The 20,925-nt window shown below is 39.3% G+C and overlaps 1 protein-coding gene and 1 non-coding gene across 4 annotated transcripts in view; both read right to left on the reverse strand.

Moving 5' to 3' along the window:
• Nucleotides 1-20,925, reverse strand: part of MYPN (myopalladin) — a 99,452-nt gene that overhangs the window by 9,958 nt on the left and 68,569 nt on the right. For all 3 annotated transcript variants that reach the window (XM_043476799.1, XM_043476798.1, XM_043476797.1), the window contains 6 exons: nt 14,844-15,437; nt 13,568-13,706; nt 4,901-5,122; nt 3,603-3,752; nt 2,497-2,579; nt 1,149-1,275 (listed from right to left, as the gene is read on the reverse strand). In XM_043476799.1, coding sequence (XP_043332734.1) covers nt 1,149-1,275; nt 2,497-2,579; nt 3,603-3,752; nt 4,901-5,122; nt 13,568-13,706; nt 14,844-15,437 — 1,315 coding nt within the window. The remainder of the gene's footprint in view (nt 1-1,148; nt 1,276-2,496; nt 2,580-3,602; nt 3,753-4,900; nt 5,123-13,567; nt 13,707-14,843; nt 15,438-20,925) is intronic.
• Nucleotides 9,898-10,004, reverse strand: LOC122446861. Its single transcript, XR_006271021.1, has one exon. It is a non-coding gene; the product is annotated as a U6 spliceosomal RNA (small nuclear RNA).

The raw sequence follows: 20,925 nt of genomic DNA on the forward strand, positions 1-20,925 counted from the left end.
ATTTATTTGGTGGCTGACTTCTTCATCCTGATCTGGCATCACATAGATAGCGAGGGAATGTCAGTGGTGAGAAACCTCTCCACAGGGGCGTCAGGACAAGAGGGATCTGGATGGATGGGTGTGTGAATTTAAACTGTATAGTATTTGGACCCCAGTTCAGGTAGTGATTTTATACTAGATTAAAATGAATAAGAATTAAAAAGCTAAATAGATAGATAAAATAGGCCTATAGTGTCAGTTTCAGAGAGAATATATTGCTTACATACCTAACGACCAAGAGGTAGCCAAGATAGCGGCAGACATCAAACCACTGTTCTCAAAGCTGGCTGTGTGTCATAACCACATGGAATATTTGAAATCCTGATGCCCATTTACTACATTAAATCGGAATCTTTAGGGAGTGGACCCAGGATGGGTTTCTTTCAGGATTTAGGGTGGAAGAAATTAACAGTCCATCCCAAATATTATTTAGGTAACTAATTTGAGGACAAGATCCACCTAGAGGAGTGGATTCTATAAATACTTAACCTTAAACCTTTACTAATTTGCATCTTAATCGCCATAGCATTCTGCAGTGTTGGGGCAGAAGGAGAACTTAAGTTTCTGTTCATATTGAGAACTATCCATGCCATTCAACTGAACCCAGTTTCTGGTGGAAGAGTTAGAATATATTATAGACTAGTTAAAGGTGATGGATGTAGGCTAGTATTAGAAACCAGATTCTGTTTTCATAAACTGCTTTGGAGCCAGTGACTATAATTTTTTCAAAGGCTGTACCTCATAGCAGTTCATTTCAAGGATGTAAAAATCATCCTTATGTCTTTATGGCAATAAAGACTTTTCAGGTACCATACGGAAGATGTCTGAACTACATCACCTCTTTGGTTGTCTTTTACAAACATAGAGTAAACTTGATATGATATCAGTGTAGTTTTTATTAAGATATAATCACTTAAAAGGTTTTATGAAATACTTTGATCTGGTATTAAATGCTCCAAAAGAACCTTATGGGTGGAAAAAAGTGATCTCCTTCTCTCTTTGTTCCTCAGTCCCCATTCCCCAAAACCAACTATAAAACACATACAAACAAAAATAGGTGCATACAAACAAATAAATACAAAATATGAACAGGTGGTGCTACAGGCTACCTTACAGTCCAGCCGACAGAGGCGCCCCTCGTGAGCCACCATATCCCCAGGAGCCTGCAGGAAATGTGGTCGGAAAAAGCGTTCCTGTAGGGGCTCTTTGTCTCTTTCTTGCACTCGGGACCTTCCTCTGAAACAGCAGGCGTGTTCAGGCGTTAAATAGTAGAAACCAATTCATAAATATATGACAGTGTAGGCATTTAGTCATGGCTATAGGGCTTGGAGAAAGATTTCTTTGGGGGATGGGGGTAGGGGTTGCTGGACCATAAAGAAAGAATAAGTAATGGTATGGAGCTGATGTGAAAAAAGAAAGTATTAAGTATCTCATCCACTGTAGGATTATCATGTGAGATCTGTAATTAAGTAAGCAGGCTTTAGCTTTTTTCTCTGTGAAGTCATTCTGGGTTTCTGGGTTAAGTGACTCAGCTCCCCTTGCCTTGGGTTTGACCAGTTGTTCAAAAGTTTCAAAATAAACAAATAAATCAGTATTCAATCTGAACCTCCAATGAGAGCCAAAAGAGAAGTCCTGTTTATTACTCAGAACGAGGCAGCTGCAGTCCCTGTGTCTCTGAGTAATAAAATGTAACCTGGCTTGTAAATTCTGCCAGACCATTAAAGATGATCATGAACCTGAACTGATTAAGACTGACCAACAGTAACAGCTGTTCTTGAAGAAGGGGGAAAAAAAAACTGAAGAAGAAGGTATAGTTGTAACGGTAGTGAAATACTGTATCTGAAACGTAGGTCACTATTTTTGTTCCTTTGGTAAGTCTAATTTAATTCATGCATGTCAGCAACTATGAAATGCTTTGCTAAGACTTTGTGGCACCATACGACTCAAGAGAAAGCCAGGCTCTCTCTTTTTTTTTTTTCTCTCTTCTTAACATTAATAAAGTCAGAGGAGGAGGAAAGTTAGTTGCTATGTTGGAGACAATTGTTATGTTGGAGATAATAACAACAACAAAAATCTTTTATTAGTATACATATACTCATTAACAGTTTCTGTTTTTTAAAGAAAAGTTAACTTAGTTCAGTCTGATTTATATATTATATGCACAGGTGCTACTGATGGTTACAAATTTTGAACATTAAAAATGTGCTGTGAACCAATACTTCTCAAATTTAATACACTTGTGAATCACCTGCAGATCTTAGTAAAATGTACATTCTGGTCAATAGGTCTGGGTGGGGCTTGGTATTCTGCATTTGCAACAAGCTCCCAAGTGGTGCCAATATTTTAGGTGGAGAACTACACTTTAGGTGACAGTTTATAGGCCCAATACTTCAGTGCTCATTGCAGCAGGTGGATGCTTGGGAGGAGCTGGAGAAGGGAGGTTCTTACTGTTTTTACCTGTGAGACTGACCAGCAGCTGTTAGTCGACTTCGGATGGGCAAACCTTGTACCATCAAGTGGCCAGAACAACTGATTCTCCCCTGAGAAACAGAAAATGAAGGAGATTAAAATAAAAAGAACTCCCTACTTTTTCAATATATATATACATTTTTATGGACCAAACTGTTATTAGCTTTTGACTATTATGAGTTTTTTGGAGAGGGAGTAAAAACAATGTAACTCTTTAAACTGCTGTTAATATTTCAGGGGAAAGATTTTTAAGAATATTGTGATGACCTTCATTTTTAAGCTGAAAATGAACAGACACAAATGTAAAAAAAATTGAGTTCTTATGCACTTAATATTATTTGCAGGCACATGCAGAGATCATGGTCAAGTATTTTTATGCTTTCCTCAATAGAGATTATCTTCAAAATTAACATTTTTATAGGAGTTGGTAAGAGTAGAAATTATAGTTCTGTACCTCCTATTCTCATAGTAGTTGGAAATATTTATTCTGCCATATTTTTTTTCAGTTTTACACTTATTTATTTATTTATTGGAGTATAATTGCTTTACAATGTTGTGTTACTTTGTGCTATACAACAATGTGAATCAGCTATATTTATACATATTTTGCCATGTTTTTAAGGGGGATTTTAAGTCCTGATCTCTTCAGAAAAGGAAAGTGAAATATTATGACTTTCCATCTTTTACCAAAAAAAGAAGAAAAAAATTTATGAGTGAGGGCTATTCACAAGTAATTTGCTTATTCTCTAAAGAACTAAAAATAGCAAATCATTCTTTGATAGAATAATTTATTGACTCTTCAAGAGAGTCAATGAGTTGATAAACACAAGATTTACTCTAGAGGTCTGAGGCATATAGTTAGTGAATAGATAGTACTAATGTCCTTTGACAAAGGCTGAAGAGTGGAGTGACCCATCAACGGCTGACTAGTCTTGTAAATTGTGATCCTGTGTTCTGGTTACACACAGTCTCAATGCTCCTCATTCATTTTCCTCAGCAACCCTTAGTAACTTGCACTTCTCAAGGTTTATTCACAATGATATCAACTGCTCCTTCCTCAGAATGCGGCACAGCGTGGAGCCCTGCGTCTCCACCTGGGGGTTGGCGGCCATGATGGTATAGTTGCCGTCGTCGTCACTGGTGGTGGAGTCAATGTGCAGAGAACATGTCCCGTCTCCTTCTCGCTTCATCTTGAAGTGCTCATTTCTCTTTGAAATCTGCTTCCCGTCTTTGAACCAGTAAACCTGAAATGAAAAATAGACAAGGAGAATATGCACAGTTCTGTACATCTTTAGAGGATCATGATATAAGGAGTAGGATAAGGCCTGGGTGGATTGCCATCTCTACAACTAGTAACCCATCCTTTACAAAACAGAGAAAAATTATCAGACGCATTATAATAACAGTTTAAGATGCTCTTCCACTTGTACATACAGAATATTTAAGAAAAAAATTACAAATAATTTAGGATGGAGAGAAAGCTTTTGATTATTTTTATTGTACTTTATAATTAAAAAACCACCCTAAGGGCCAGGCGGGTCTTCAGAGGCAAAATAATGAAAACTGGGATAGCTTGAAACTTTTCCTGCTAGAAGTTCCAGATCTCAGGGCCTAGAATAGCTGACCTTACTTGAAAGGCTAGTATATTGTGTTATATCAAGTGGAATGAGGCCAGGATTCACTTGCTGAATTCCTCATCTGACTAAAACTTAAGTCTACATAGTTTTCATGTTAAGTTCTGCATATATCAAGGGGAATCTCTGAAAGACAGGTGAGTTAAAGTACAGTAGCAGTTGACCTTCTCTGCATTTCCTGGTTACCAAACCATACATGCTAAAGCCATGTTAATGTTTGTGAAAGCAGAGTGAAGAGATTCCCTGCTGTAGACATACTGGGTGTAAATCCTCTCTCAGCTGACTGCCAGAAAATCTGGTGACTCATAAGACTTTTCAGCAGCCAGTGGTAACAATATGACATTTTCTGCATTTACCAACCTAATAGTAATGATACAAATATAGCTTGCTTTGTACAACAGGTTGGCTGTGGATATTCAGTAGATGTTAAATAGAAAGAAAAGTATCAGATTGGTGAATTTGATGGTTGAGAGGATCAATAGCCCCAAAGAGAGGATCATGACTAACAAAATTTATTTTCAACTTTTACAAAAATTTTAACATGCCCATAAATAATCTGATTTGTTTTCTGCCTATTTAATGATTCTATTCCTGATTGTATCTTTGTAGTCAGATTATCTGGCCTTTGTTAATTTTCTGGTATTGATTTTTATTCTCTGTATAGATATTTCACTAGAGTCTGATAAGGCTTTCTTGAGGGCACTGAGTCTATAGATTTGCACTGTTGGTTGATTGACTGGCTGTTCATCTTCCCCTACCTTTGGGACAGGTATCCCAACAATTTTGCAGGTGAATGTCACTGGAGAGCCTTCGGTGACCCGGAAGTGCTTGAGTCTTTTGTCAAAGATGGGAGCTATACACTTGCCCGTGGGGATCTCATCATGTTGGATTTCATCGTCTGATTCATCAACAGGGGTGCGTTCCAAGCGAAACTCTATTTCATTCATCAGCCTCTGCTCAAAGCTTGAAATTTTGTACTCCTGTCAAAATGGCAAACATGTTTTAATGTCAGTTTCTATGGGTGAGGAAGAACGTGTTCATCAGTATAATTTGAGGATGAAACTTTTTAAGATTCAAATGTTAGGTTCATATCATGGAACCTCCATAAACCAGGCATCTTCTATTTCCACTTCCTCACGGAAGTACTAAAGGGATTTGGGTCTCTACTGCAATCCCAAAATTTTCTGATTCCTCACCTTCATCATGGAGTACTAAAGGGATTTGGGTCTCTACTGCAATCCCAAAATGTTCTAATTCCTCACCTTCATCATGGAGTCCCAGTAGAATCTTGTAGGGAATGGAATGAAGATGGAATGTAATTCCATAGCTACTAAAAGTGTCCATCTTGATATATAGAACTGTCTATGTGGTGTTTTGGCAAAATTATTCTGAATTGCATTTTAGTACTTGCCTTCATCACCAACTTCCTGTCTCTACTGGGTTTTGCCATCAGAAAACTTGTCTTCATAAATCTCCATTGACCCCATGCTTGCCTTCACAGTGTCTCTGCAGCCCTCACAACAAAACTATTTGAGATAATTTTCTCTCTTATAGCCTCATTCCCTTGTCACCTTTTCTTTCACTAGCGCACTCCAGTTAAGTTTGTGTTCTCACAGTTCTGCTGAGATTGCTGCTGTCAGGGTCTTCTTATTTGCCAAATCCAGTTGTCACTTATCTGTTCTTGCCTTACCTGACTTCTGAGCAGCATTAACACAGATGGCTACTTTCTCCATTAAAAAAAAATTATTTATTTATTTGGCTATGCCAGGTATTAGTTGCAGCAGGCAGGATCTTTGATCTTCGTTGTGGTATATGGGAGCTAGTTCCTTGACCAGGGATCGAACCCAGCCCCCTGCATTGGGAACAAGAAGTCTTAACCTCTGGACTACCAAAGGAGTCCTTACTTTCTCCTTTATAAAACATTTCTCTGTTGTTGTTGATTTCCATGACACTGTATTGGTCTTCCTTCCCTTTCTCTAGCTGTTCCATATCAGTTTCCGTTGCTAGCTCTTCCTTCTCTGTCCTAGATTGTCTCATCCAGTCTCACAGCTTCACCTGCCTTCTGTATGCTGATGACTCCAAATCCATGTCTCTCAGTCTGATCTCTCTCCAGAACTCATATACCCAATGATCTACTCTATATCATGAAAGTCATAAACCCACCAATTTATTCTGTGTCATGGCGTGGGTACCTCATGGGCGCTTCAAATGTAGCTTGGTCCAAGCAATACCCACTTGATTTCTGTTCCCCAGAGAATATACTCCTACCCTGCTCTTTCCCATTTTAGGAACGGTCACTACTATTCATCCACTTGGTTAAGTAGTTAAACTGGTGTTTCTCCCATTAGCTATGGTGAAAACCAAATTTTAAAAATTGGTATTTTTCAACCTGTTCTTCTTGTAAAATAAAAATGAATTACTAGAAAAGTGAAATATTAAAAGCATGCAAGATTATGTTTGATAGACATAAAATTACTCTGTCAAATGCTATAGAAATTTCTTATTGGTTACTTTCAATTTCCATAGCTGTCTCAAGGTGGAGAGATGACAGCTTGCAAATTGGCATAGGTTTCAGACCATGCTTTGAGTGCACCAAGTTAACTTAAATCTAGAACTTATCCTGGATTCCTGTCATTCCCTCTCCCACCCTGTTCTATCAAGCTGAAATGTCACCTCCGTAAAACAGCCTTCCCAGGCATTTCATCTAAAGTAACTCCCTATTGTAATTCTCTACAGAGCATTTCTTGCTATCCAGTATTATTCCTTTTTTAAAAAACTTTAAAAATATTTATTTTTATTTATTTGGCTGCACCAGGTCTTAGCTGTGGCACGTGGGATCTAGTTCCCTGACCAGGGATCAGAACCTGGGCCCCCTGCATTGGGATCACAGTGTCTTAGTCACTGGACCGCCAGGGAAGTCCTCCAGTATTACTCTTGCTTGTTTGTTTATTGATTCAATGATTGAATATCTCTAAGCATGTTAGCATCCAAAGAGCAGAATTCTTGTTTGTCTTGCTTTCCACGATGTTAACAGTACATATAATAGTGAGTGCCTGTCTCATGGCAGGGGCTCCTTGAGTACCCAAAGAATGGAAGAAAACATGAATGACATGGAGGCTGTCATTTGTTCCTGCACTACTGTATCTTTGAGGAATCCAGAGCCAGGTGCCTGGGGTGAGGGTGAGACCTTTGGTTAAACTTGTGACTCTAGTTAACCATGATTTTATGATTTGGGTAGGTTCCATGCAGATGATACTAGGATGCCCCTGAAGTGAATTTGGGAGCACCAGGCTGATTTGTATCTGCCCCTAGTCATAGGCAGAATAATTGAATTCAGGACTCATGAGATATAATCTCAAGCTATTAAATCACATCACTCATGTCTTCTAGTTATTGTTTTATATATATCACTGCCCGAATTTGCGTAGAATTGGCACTTCGGAAACACAGAAACCAAATATTTCTTGGTTTTAATTTCTCAGAACCAATTTTAAATCTTTCTTCTCAGACACATCTTAGACTGGGTAAACAAAATAAATCTACAGCAGCTCTTTCAGGGCAGAAAAAAAAATATGAATCTCCAGTTAAGTGTATTCATTTTTCATCAGATAACTCAAACCAATTAAAGTAAAAGATGTTCACTTCTAATTTGAAACCTAATTTAGTTTAAAAGTATTATGACTATTTTCTACATTTTGGGAGTTTTTTTTTAAGTTAATACTTAAAACTTCCAGCTATCTACCTATTAGTTTGAACCATATGAAATTGCCATTTTTTCAGGATTAAAAGTGGTATAATATCAGCAATTTCAAACTATTCTCCCTAATACTATATAATGAACATATTTTCCATAAATACATTAACTAATCTTACAAATTTGAAATATTTCCTATTCTTGACAATTTAAAAATCCCACAAGGAGTACATTTTTCATCTTTGTTGAATTGCATTCATGCTCCTAAACAGGTATTTTTCCTTTTAACAGATATGTTTATTTTTTGGATGCTTAAGAATAAAACCAATGAGTTATTTTATTCTCTTACTATGTGAGGTTGTTACTAAGTTGCTTTATTATTTTAAAAATAATAGTCAAATGAATGATTCTCATAGTTTGCAAAACTCACATGAGATCCTGGAGTTCAGGAAAACCCAGGCTTTTTGTGAGGGTGGCAAGAGGTCTTAGGTTCTATGGCAGCTCCTCTTGTTTTGTTTAAGTCCCAGATTTCCAATCCATTCCATACCACCTGTAGCCACTATTTTAGTGGAGTCCTTGATCCAAGCTAAAGAACCTTCTCTGCAGCTTCTCCTACCACATGATGAGTGAGGGCTCGTCAGTTCCTGGCTTTCCATATTGAAAGTATGAACTAATTTTTCCAAACAAGTATTGTGCATGGTGGTAAGTTATGATTATGTGTATACTTCAGGAACAAATGGGTGATAGATAAGGCTTTGAGTACTTGCAGCATATCTTTACAACTGGGATGTTTACAAAGATGCACACCATGTCCAAAGCAGGAAAAAGTGTAGGGTTTTTTTTGAGGGGGGTGGGGTGCTTTGCTCCTGAGAGTTGGTTATCCCAGGAATAACTACTCCTCTTATACATAAATCAAGGTTGTCATTCCAAATTGTGACTGATGAGATTCAAGTTTTCTAAGGACATTTGCAAATAAGCAATATGTTTAAGTTAAATTTGAATGTGCTTTCTGCACTGTTCTCACAAAGGTTGTATCACTGACGCACTGTGGATGGCCGTGCACTTTGAATTTCCAGGACTGGATTTGTGCTGTGTTCTCCATTTTCCCTTGCTTTGTCCCCTTTGTGAGTAGAAACAGAAGTTTCTGTGAAGTCTGCTTGTAGGTGATGTCTGTGCTCAAAGGAGGGAATATTTTTCTGTGTATATCTGGTCTGTGTGGCCAGCAAGTCAATGACATATGGCCCATCCTTTCCAGGCTTATGTTAAAGACCTTAAGTGAAAATGAATTGTACAGAATTTCAGTTGCTGTATGAAAGAAAGTGAAAAGCTAAAAAATTACTTCAAAAGAATATGCCACTTGAAAATATAGGTTCTTTTTTTTTTTCTTTGAAGATAATCCTCTTAATGCCGATAGTTTGACAACTTGAGGCATTTGGTTTCCGGGACACATCTGCAGAAATTCCCTTCAAATTGTCAGAGTGGTGGAGAGTACTTTCCTTCTGCTGAGAACCACAGTGTCATGACATACCCCAATCAGATATGGCATTGCCAAGGTTCCAGATTTCAAAAACATGGAGCATGATCTGACACAGTGCCCTGAGCTGGGTTCTGAGTCTGGGCTTTGGGGCAAATAATCAAGTAGGATCAAACCAGCTGGAAGAGCCTGCTCAAAGGGCTCCCAACCAACTCTGGGTACAGTGTGTGCTAAAGGAGGTTGTATGTGTTAGAGGAAGTATTCTCCTTTGTCCCTGGGACAGCCCACAGTATGGGCAGCAGATCCAAGATTCCTCGATAAACTTTAACTACACAGAGGATGTCTTCTTTTACCATGTATCTAACACTACATGCCACCTTCAATAGAAATAACCAGGCTTCAGAGCCCCCCGCCCTGTCCTTCCTGCCAGATTCTCAGAATACTATAAAAGGCACTGGGGGTGTAGCATTCTATAAAACAGACTCTACTGTGGAGGAGGTAGACCTCCTTTTATTTTTTTATTTTTATTTTTATTTTTTTTTGGAATTTTTAGCCATATACTTTATTTGATGTCAGCATCAAAGGGAAAAAATATGGAACGCTTCACGAATTTGCGTGTCATCCTTGCGCAGGGGCCATGCTAATCTACTCTGTATCGTTCCAATTTTAGTATATGCGCTGCCGAAGCGAGCACTAGACCTCCTTTTAAAGTATTTAAAAATACTTTAAATCCAAATTTTGTCTTTAAGAATAAATAATCACTATATGATTCACAGATTTACCCGTAAAGCTTCAGTTAATGCCAGAGCTTTGCTTAACTTCGCCATTTTTTAAAGTTTTCATCTTCTTAGTCAGTTGATTGGGAGAAGGCAATGGCAACCCACTCCAGTACTCTTGCCTGGAAAATCCCATGGAAGGAGGAGCCTGGTAGGCTGCAGTCCACGGGGTCACTAAGAGCCAGACACGACTGAGTGACTTCATTTTTACTTTTCACTTTCATGCATTGGAGAAGGAAATGGCAACCCACTCCAGTGTTCTTGCCTGGAGAATCCCAGGGACGGGGGAGCCTGGTGGGCTGCCATCTAGGGGGTTGCACAGAGTTGGACACGACTGAAGCGACTTAGCAGCAGCAGCAGCAGTCAGATGATTAAAATAGATTATTATCATGGTGGATAGTATCTATAATTAGGTATAATCAGAATCCCTGTAGTCAAGTGAGATATTTTCTATAGAGATGCAACAAATCCAAAATTTTCTCCTTGGTCAAAAGTTTCATTATCCTCTGTGAAACTAATATAAATCCCAGAGTTGTGACTTAATTCAACAGATATTCACTGGGTACCTACTCTGGGCCAGACACAGCAGGGGTACAGCGATGAGCAAGACCCTCCTCCCCCGACTCCAGCTATCAGGGAGCTTGTGACTAGCACATCCTGGGTGAACTCACAGCAGATGACATGGGGACACTTCACTATTCCATCACTCAGGGTCCTACCATGCCCATGGTGAATAATGTAAGGCCAGTGACACATGGAACTCTTATTAGAAAAGAAACAGATGGCAAGATTATTTGCGCTCAAGGGAGAATTTTCATAAAGAATTCATGGTAAGTGATGAAAGGAGTAAGATTTAAATAGAAGAAATGACTAAGGAACTTAGAGAAGAAGGAGATTAGAGGGAAAAAAGGCAGAGCAAGAATTAGGAACTTATTTTTTTTCCTTTTTGTCATACAGGGGAGTATCTGGGAGCCACACTTTTTAAAAGTTTTCTTTTGAAAAATGGGAGGGAGGATCAAAATAAAGAGATGGGGAGGTTTCCAGAGAAGTGAGGTCAAGGATGAAAGTTGAAATAAGACATTAAATGTCTAAAGCTAATGTGAGAGTAAAAAAATAGATCATGTACCTAGAATGCAGGTATAGACAGCTGTCAGTACTCATGTTTCTTTATGATTGTTTTCCACTTTTTCTAAACAAATTTTCTTCTTCGCTTCATCAGTGGGCCACAATACATTTAGACAATTCTTCATGACTTTTTCACTGTTGTTTCCCAAGACAGCAGTGGACAAAACAGTATTGTAATATGGCCTCAAAACTTCCTCAGATCAACATCTACCAACCTAATGCAAGCATTCCATCTCAGATAGCTCCTTAGTTTCCTGAATTGCATTATGTAGCTTGGCTTTCATTTGATTTCATTGGCACACAATGCTGTGTAAGACCAATTCTGTAATTAACATACTGTAGTAACTCTAAGAATAATAATTGTCAGAAGAACACTGACATGTGTCACACTTTTCAGATGGGGAGGCTTGAGATACTTTTTGAGACTCCAAGTTCCTGCTGTTAGCCTTGAATTTAATTCATGATGGAGGTTTAATAGAGTTCTACTGGATTTATAGCACTCCACTCATGGAAATTCATGTTCACATGCACTCACAGTTCAGATAAGAGAAAAACCTTACTTTCCCTTGAGTTGGGCAATGGATTAGCATGAATCTCCCTACAGAGTAACCATAAAGGAAAAATCAGACAGACTGTGTGCTGACTTGGTATCATTTTTACAGGGTTCTAATTGCTCCCTGTCTGAGTTGTAAAAAACAGTCTGAACACAGCTCTGATTTCAGTGACACTTAGAAGGATTAACAACCACAACTGTGATGACAGTATTATAGGAAAACAAATCTGTGCTAGACAGAGCAACGTTTATGGGGTTTGGAGGTAATTGTCGTAAAACTGCTAAAGACTGCAGAGGTTCAGGGAACATGTGTAAGTGTCTTGGAAACCAGGGCTCTGGTTCCTGTTCTACCACTGACCTAACAGTTTGACAACAGTGCCTCAGTTTCTCTATCTAGAAGATGGAAGAGAAGAATAGTTGCCTTGGTATTTGCCTCCCAGATATGTATGAATTTGATGAAATGATATATGAAAAGTGTACTTGATTATGGCAAGCTTAAATATCCTGCTTCAAGTCAATAATTTAAAGTCAATTTTAAAAAACATTTTTAAGCATTATTTTGAGCATTTTAAAGAAGATATTACTTGATGTGAACCATTTTTAAAGTCTTTATTGAATTTGTTGCAATATTGCCTGTTTCATGTTTTGGTTTCTTGGCCCTGGGGCATGTGAATCTCCCCTACCAGGGATTGAACTCACACCCCTGCATTGGAAGGCAAAGTCTTAACCATTGGACCTTCAGGGAAGTTCCAATTTTGAGTGGTGTAAACACTGTATTCAAAAGAATCCACTCAGTAAGAATTTCCCAACATACAATACACTAGTAAAATACTGTATATCAGTGGCTCCACTGGAAGTAAGATTTAAAAACATGAAGGAAAGCAACATATGGTCAGGGGAGTGTGGAACCTTGTTTCCAGGGTCACTTATATCACAGACTGCACAATATTTGACATATAGTTTTCACTAAAATTTTATGTTCTATTTCAAAATCGATTTTAATCAGTTCCCACCTGAGGAAATAAACCAAGAGTTAAATTATTACAATATATATCTGCATTAAAAAAATAACCACTGTACAGAAAGCAAAAATAAATGGCTCAGGACTTCCCTGGTGATCCAGCGGTTTAAACTCCATTCTTCCACTACAGGGGGCGTGGGTAAGATCCTGCATGCTATGTGGCACAGACAAAAAAGAAAAACTAGCTCAAATAAAATAGTGTTTCTTTCATATAATGCTTGCATATGACTTTCCTTTTTCTCCTTCAGTGTAAATACTTACTAGAAAACAGGGGGTTGTACAGGTTGAACCACAGGATATTGGCTAATGCCTGTTTCACACACTTTAACCTAATGTAAAGATTGAGAAGAACTGGTGAGCACTCCCCAGGCACATTAGGGTTGAAGGAATCAGATAAGAGACAGCTTGGAACTCCAGAGTTCCTTCAAGTCCAGATCACCTCAAGGCTCAGATATTGAAATATTTCAAAGATGTGATGGTGTTTGCCAATACTGAGCAGAGGATTGCTGGAATGGAAAGCAGACTCTCTAGTCCCTCTACTTAACCTACTCTATTCTAGGTAAACCCATGTAAACATGTAAACTGAATTAGCTATTGGGCTAATCAAGAACTGTAGATCCATGTGGACAAGTTTCCTGCGCAAACCATGGTCAGTCTGTACTCTGCCTTCCAAAGCTGCAGTGTCAGTTTAACTGAGGTCAGGTGACCTAAGGACTGAATTAAGCAAACTTACATTCCTTACAGTGAAATTCCAATAAATCATCTGAACCCAACAGTCTTACCTGCTGATTTGATCTGACATCACTGAAATTCATCTTTTTTCCCAAGTCTAGAATCACCGCATTCTTAGTTTCACGGATGTAATCATCATTCACTGGGTGGGAAGACTTTGTATTTTTCTTCATTAGTCCCTGGGATGGCCTGTAAAATTAATTCACCCCTAAGTCACTCATGAAAAGCCCTGGTCAGGGTACAAAGCCCTAGGAATCAGGGTGGTTGGAATGACAACGATACACCAGGAGTCATCAAGCACTTACGTAGGGCATCTTGTGTGCAAAAGTTGAGCACTGAGCAAAGAATCTGTGTATAGAGGTGTTTTCAGTATTTAAATTATAAAAATATATTTAAAATGCGTGCATGCTAAGTCACTTCAGTCATGTCTGATTCTTTGTGACCCCATAGACGGTAGCCCGCCAGGCTCTTCTGTCCATGGGATTCTCCAGGCAGGAATACTGGAGTGGGTTGCCATGCCTTCTTTTTTTTTTTTTTCAAAAAAGAACTAAATTTATTGTGTTTGTGTACTGAAATACTGTTAAGAGAATGAAAGACAAGATACAGACTGGGAGAAAATATCTGCAAATCATACATCTGACAGAAGAATTACATCTACAATATATAAAAAGTTTTCATAACTCAACAACAACAACAAAAATCCCTAAAAACATGGGCAAAAGATTTGACAGACACTTCACCAAAGGAGATATATAGATAGTAAATAAACACAAAATATGATGCTCAACATTATTGGTCATTAGGGAAATGCAAACTAAAACCACAGTGTGATACCTTTACACACCTTTTAAAATGTGTTTCTGAAAACAGAAACTGAGATTGCCATGCCTTCTTTCAGGGGAACTTCCCAACCCAGGAATCAAACCTGGGTTTCCTGCATTCAGGTGGATTCTTTACCATCTGAGCCAACCAGGGAAGCCCATATTTAAAATAATCATGTGCTTTTGCCCTAACATGTTCAATATCCATTTTGTCTAAGAGATAGGATTATAAAGGATAAATGATAGTGATAACTGAATGGCCTATCCTAGACTAAGCTATTCTTATGGAGACCCCTTCTTAAATGACATCTTTTACATCAAGAAACCTCAATGAGGGACTTCCCTGCTGGTCCAGTGGTTAAGATTTAACCTTCCAATGCAGGAGGTGGGGGTTCAATCCCTGGTCAGAGAGTTAAGATCCCACATGCCTTTTGGCCAAAAACCCAAAACATAAAACAGAAGCAATGTTGTAACAGATTCAATACTCATATCTCGAGATACTTACATGGATGGTGCACTTTTAGGCAGCCCCATGGCATTGGTGGGTGGGATGGCAGGGAGAGAAGGCAGAACGGAGCTGAGAAAAGCCACTGGGTTCTGAATCCGGCTGGTGGGAGAGACAGGAGCTGGGGACACACAGCGGGGCTGAAATTGGTTTCCGCTGGAGATGGAAAACGTGAGTGGCAGTTGTGCTGGCTCTGTTGGACCTGGAGTGGGGAGTGGCTCGTTCTGGATGGAGACCCCTCCTAGAGATTTGGTTTGAGCCGAGGGGTGAGTAACTAAGAGGCTTTCTTTGCTCACTGTCCTCTGCATGGCTTGAGGAGTGCTGCTCAGGGTGAACACTGGAGAGCTGGAAGGGGACCCGGAGGCCACAGTGGTACTTGTAGAGGGGAAGAAGTGCTTTGGCCGGGCCAAGCTGAATGTCTGTGATGGAGGGGCCTTCGCCTGCTTGCTGGACATTGTCACTGCCGGAACAGCAGTGGAGTTCAAAACACTCATGTTGAAAGGAAACTCCTTAGGAGATGAAGGAGGTGGGTTTTGCAACTGCTGTTGTTCCAATAAAACTTGGTTGTGAAGCTGTTGTAGCTGACTGGAGTCGCTGCACACAAAACAAGAGTTGGGGAGAGAAGAGAAACTGTTACCATCGTCTCACCCATCAGAGAGTGTCCAGACAGGCTCTTTATTGTTGGGTTGGTCAAAAAGTTCTTTCAGAAATCAGAATGAACTTTTTGGTCAACCCAGTATCTGCCAAGAATGCACAGCCAGAGTGGCCAGCAGTCAGCCAATCAGTTTCTTGTGAGTTCTCTCCTTCTTTCCAGATCTGTTTGATTGCCAGGAAGAAGGGAAAGGCCACCGTGATGCACAACTCCATGAGGCATCATTTATTGACATTTTGTCCTTTGTGTTGTGACCTTGGAGTTGGGCAACGCAGCAGAATGTTTATAAATTAGGAACAAGAAATAGAAACAATGATCCTCTTGTTGGGAGTGCTCAAAGTTCCGAGATGAGTAGAGAGTATCTGGGCTAGGGGTAGGCCATGAAACTAAAAGACACTTGCTCCTTGGAAGAAAAGTTATGACCAACCTAGAGAGCAAATTAAAAAGCAGAGACATTAGTTTGCCAACAAAGGTCCATCTAGTCAAGGCTATGTTTTCTCCAGTAGTCATGTATGGATGTGAGAGTTGGACTCCAAAGAAAGCTGAGCACCGAAGAATTGATGCTTTTGAACTGTGATGCTGGAGAAGACTCTTGAGAGTCCCTTGGACTGCAAGTAGATCCAACCAGTCCATCCTAAAGGAGATCAGTCCTGAATGTTCATTGGAGGGACTGATGCTGAAGCTGAAACTCCACTACTTTGGCCACCTGATGGGAAGACCTGACTCATTTGAAAAGACCCTGATGCTGCGAAAGATTGAAGGCAGGAGGAGAAGGGGATGACAGAGGATGAGATGGTTGGATGACATCACTGACTCAATGGATATGAGTTTGGGTAAACTCTGGGAGTTGGTGATGGACAGGGAGGCCTGGTGTGCTGCAGTCCATGGGGTCACAAAGAGTCAGACAAGACTGAGTGACTGAACTGAACTGAACTAGGTTTAGGGTTAGGGTTGGGCTTCTGGACAGAGGTGTTGAGCTACACACTGATGTTAGTCACTAACACTAAAGAGGGCTGAGTTCCCCCCAAAATGTGCTAGATTCTTCACTCTGCCTCATTTTAGAGCAAACCTTAGCAAAGCAGCTGGATATGTCTTGGTGTTTCTCGTCCTCTTCTGACAACAAAGCTTTATAGATAAGGTAACCATATGTTTTGATTCATTCTAGCCCGTGCTCCTTTATGCCTGTTTTCCTGCCATAATTACTGCTGACACTCTTTCACTCTCAAAAATGTCATGGTTTCAGTGCTAGATTATATGGTCACCATAATTATAAATGTTGCCTTAGACTTGTCTTGTGCCTAAAAAAAGGAAGATGATCAAGCTGGGAGCACTTTCTCTATGTAAAGGAATCTGACTCACAGAAGCGTTGTATGATTTGCCTTAAGTCCCACAGTCTAATACTTTCTCTTAAAATAGTTAATTATTTTTTAATAAAGAAAATGGAAAATGTCTAAATACTATATATGCACCAAGTTGTCAGAGCTGTCAAGTTTTGCTGTTTAGGAGACTCTCCTCTTGAGCAAATGACCATAGGAGGAGCCACAAGTGAGACCACAGTGCTTCAACCACCATGGTTTTATGTTCTCTGAAAGTATACCTGGAACAGAGAAGATGATCTGCTGAACATGAGATCTATTAAAAATGAAAGGTTCTACATTTTCATACCATTGGGGAAGTCAACACCAACAATATCAAGTCAGGGGCTTCCCTGGTGGCTCAGTGGTAAAGAATCCTCCTGCTGACGCAGGAGACATGGATTCGATCTCTGATCTGGGAGGATTCCATATGCTGTGGAGCAGCAACTATTGAGCCTGTGCTCTGGAGCCCCAGAGCCACAACTCCTGAAGCCTGTGTGTCCTAGAGCCAGTGCTCTGCACCAAAAACAAAAGCCCCAAGCCCCAACCCTCCCCGCAATGAGAAGCCTGCACACGGCAACTAGAGAAAAGCCTTCACAGTAGCGAAGACCCAGTACAATAACAAATAAATAATAAATAAAACTTTTTTCTTTTTTTAAAGATCGAGTCAGAAGGTTCTCCAAACCTTGATTTAAAAAAATCCTTGGAGTTTAAGGCGTTTTTTCCTTCCCTTTGTTGACATTTCTGATACACAATATATGGAAAAGTAACTTCACAACGTAGAGACCAATCTCTACTTTCATTAACTCCTGTCAAATGCTGCATACTGTATGATCCTTTGTTAAACTATGAAAACTCTCATCTTGGATTAAACTAAGAATTTAGAAGTACTAGCCACTTGGCAGAGTAACTTTCTTCCCCCCTTTTAGAAGTAAGTATTTAAGCTGAGAGAAAAAAGTAAAATTAATTAAACCTTTTCATTTTATTTAGCAATCAAGAGAAGTAGAAATATCCTTCTTAGATATCCTTAGAAAAATATAAACAATTAACATTATTTCTGCTGGTGTTAACTCTCCAATGGCATGAAACTATAAGATCTTTACAATTTTAATGGATCTAATATTTGGCAGGTCCCATTCTGTGAATGCTATAGCATAAAGATAATGTTGTGTGGTTTTTAGGACAGGTTTGTATTGTATTCTTGAGTAAACTTTAATCTGATGATGCAGAAATATTTTCTTGTGGTTATGGAAGTAGAAAAAGTAGTATATGAAAACTAAGTGATCTTAAAAAGCGAGGGATGAAAAAAAGGGGCCAGGAAGTCACTTGATATTGATTGATTCTGATTTTCTTTTGGCTTACATTGAATGAAAACCAAGAACTAGCTTTTAACTTTAAGACTTTAAATAGCATCTTGGCCCTTATAATTTAATGCAGTATATTGGAGGGTTACAAACCTTAAAGATAATGATATATGAGATACAGCATCTAATTGTTTTGATTATATAAGATTCTGGAAGAATTCATTTGAGAATAATATCTCTTTTTGACTGATAGGCTTCCCTGATGGCTCAGATGATAAAGAATCTGCTGCAATGCAGAAGACCTGGGTTTGATCCCTGGGTCAGGAAGGTCCCCTGGAGAAGGGAATTGCAACCCACTCCAGTATTCTTACAAAGTGAAGTGGCTCAGAGGTTAAAGCGTCTGCCTGCAATGCAGGAGACTTGGGTTTGATCCCTGGGTCAGGAAGATCCCCTGGAGAAGGAAATGGCAACCCACTCCAGCATTCTTGCCTGGAGAATCCCATGGATGGAGGAGCCTGGTGGGCTACAGTCCATGGGGTCGCAAAGAGTTGGACATGACTTTTTTTCTCCAAATGTTACTAAGCTCTATCTTGTTTCAGAAGGGATTTAAAACACCTGTTTCAATTTGCTTATTCATTACATCAGGGCAAGGTGTCAATTCTAGTAGTCAACAAACTTTTGTTGAATCTTCTCTGTGTTTACTTTGCTAGGTGCTATAGGATATACAAATATGCCTCAGATAGTATGAGCTATTCAGGGCTTAAAAAAATCTTACTATATATGCATGTAACACAAATAACGAGTAGTTATTTACAGATAACATATTTGTTGTTGTCATTCAATTCAGTAATAGAATTTACTATCTAATAATGAAGACACACGTTGCAGTGAAAGAATAAAGAGAGGACAGGTTAATTACAAAGCATAAAAAACCCTGAACAACCTCTCTAATTCAAAATAACAGCCTATCATAAATTGCCATACACTCAGCTGTTCATATCTTGTTGCTGTGAGGATTTCTGAAATCAGGGTTATACCCAAGCTTTCTTTCTGTAGATTGTCAACTCTCTCGGGTTATCTGAAAATATCTTTTCTTTTGCCACAACTTAGTTAAAGCATAATGCTCAAGAATATGGCCTCTGCAGAAAGACTTAGATCCTAATCTTGGCTCTGCCACTGATTATGTGTTTGGTTTTGAGTGGTTTCTAGGTTTTTTCGATCCCGATTTCTTCATAAGTAAAATAGGAGTAAGTAATTTCTCTTCACATTGTTGTGAGAATTGGTGGATGAGTCACCTAAATCAGTTGAATGCTCAATACATTGTGGCTATTATATTTTTCAGTTTCTGAACTACAGATACCAATTTTAGGATTTGTAAGAATGAACATGAGTTTCAAAACTGTTAAGGTTTCTTCTTCTTGTGGTTCTGGAATATGAAAGAATTTCTTATGGATTTTAAGTGGTTGAGATAAAATGTCAAGGCTTTATGACAAGCCCTGCAGAACAAACTTGGGCTATTGTATCAAGTACCTTTGAAAGCAGTTTGGCGACAACAATTGGGGCGGTGTGCTCTGGAGCCAGCTCTCATTGGCTCTGGAGAGAGGACTGTACACACCTCATCCCAATTCCCAGTTCAATGATCTTTCTTTAGTAACTTGAAATCACCTCTGGTAGGAGGAAATTGGCAAGTGCTGAAAGTCAGGGCTTCCCTGTCTCTGTCAGTAATTAAAACATTTGCCAGTGCACCGCTGATTAAGATAACTAATTCTGGGTAAATATGTCTCTGCAATCAGATTTAGCTGTGGTTTTAGCAGTGGTAATCATGCTGGCTGTGCAGAGAGCATAAAAAGCAAACAGACCTCACTAATTTAGGCACCACTGGCTAGAGTCAGTTGGCCTGGGAAAGGATCCAGGCATAGTTTTTAAGTGTAGGGGAATTGTTCTTAAATTTCAGCGAGCTTCAGAATCCTCTGTTGGGCTTGTTAAAAGATAGATTTCTGGGTCCCACCCCCAGGGCTTCTGGTTCAGTGGGTCTTAGTGGAGTACTAGAGCCTGTATTTCTATCAGGCCCTTAAGGGGACGCCAGTGCTTTGAATGGCAGGCCTCTAGGTGGTTCTTGCCTGCGTCCAAGACTGAGAACCACTGCTCTAGAGAAACACTTGTCCCTAAAGCATACATTTTCCTAGTACATTCTCATTTTGTCTCTGACATTTTATCCACTTTAAATGTTTATTCTTGTTTTTCTGGCCATGGAGGAATGTGTGTATGGGGCTGGGTGGGGTGATAAAGGGTTGTAAATCAGGTTCACCAACTTTTACACCTGTAGTTTCCAACTGGCTGTACCTAAGAATAAGCTGTGGAGAGATTATGATTCGCCTGGGGTGCAAGGCATAAATATCTTTTAGAAGCTCTACATTTTATTCTAGAGTGTAGCCAGGATGAAGAATCACGTCTTTAGATAGCTTAATATTCAAGTCGAAATTTTCAAAGTCTAAATTATCTAGGTTTTGATGATAGTGTTTAAAATGACAGCTTCCCTTTGCAGTTTTAAGATCTATCAGAATTCTATTTTCTATATGAATGGCAAATTGAAGAGCAACCAGAAAATGGTATCCTCAAGATTACTGAGTCAATATGTTTTAATGTAAAACCTAAAAGATTTACATCAATAAGGTTAAAACCAGTAAGAAAAGTGTGCAAGCATGTGGATTCACAAAGGGAGCATGTGTGTGTATGAGAGAGAGAGGGAGGAAGGAAGGAAGGACGGAGGA

Source organism: Cervus canadensis, chromosome 8 (genome assembly GCF_019320065.1).
Source record: "Cervus canadensis isolate Bull #8, Minnesota chromosome 8, ASM1932006v1, whole genome shotgun sequence".
In the NCBI taxonomy this organism is placed as follows: domain Eukaryota; kingdom Metazoa; phylum Chordata; class Mammalia; order Artiodactyla; family Cervidae; genus Cervus; species Cervus canadensis.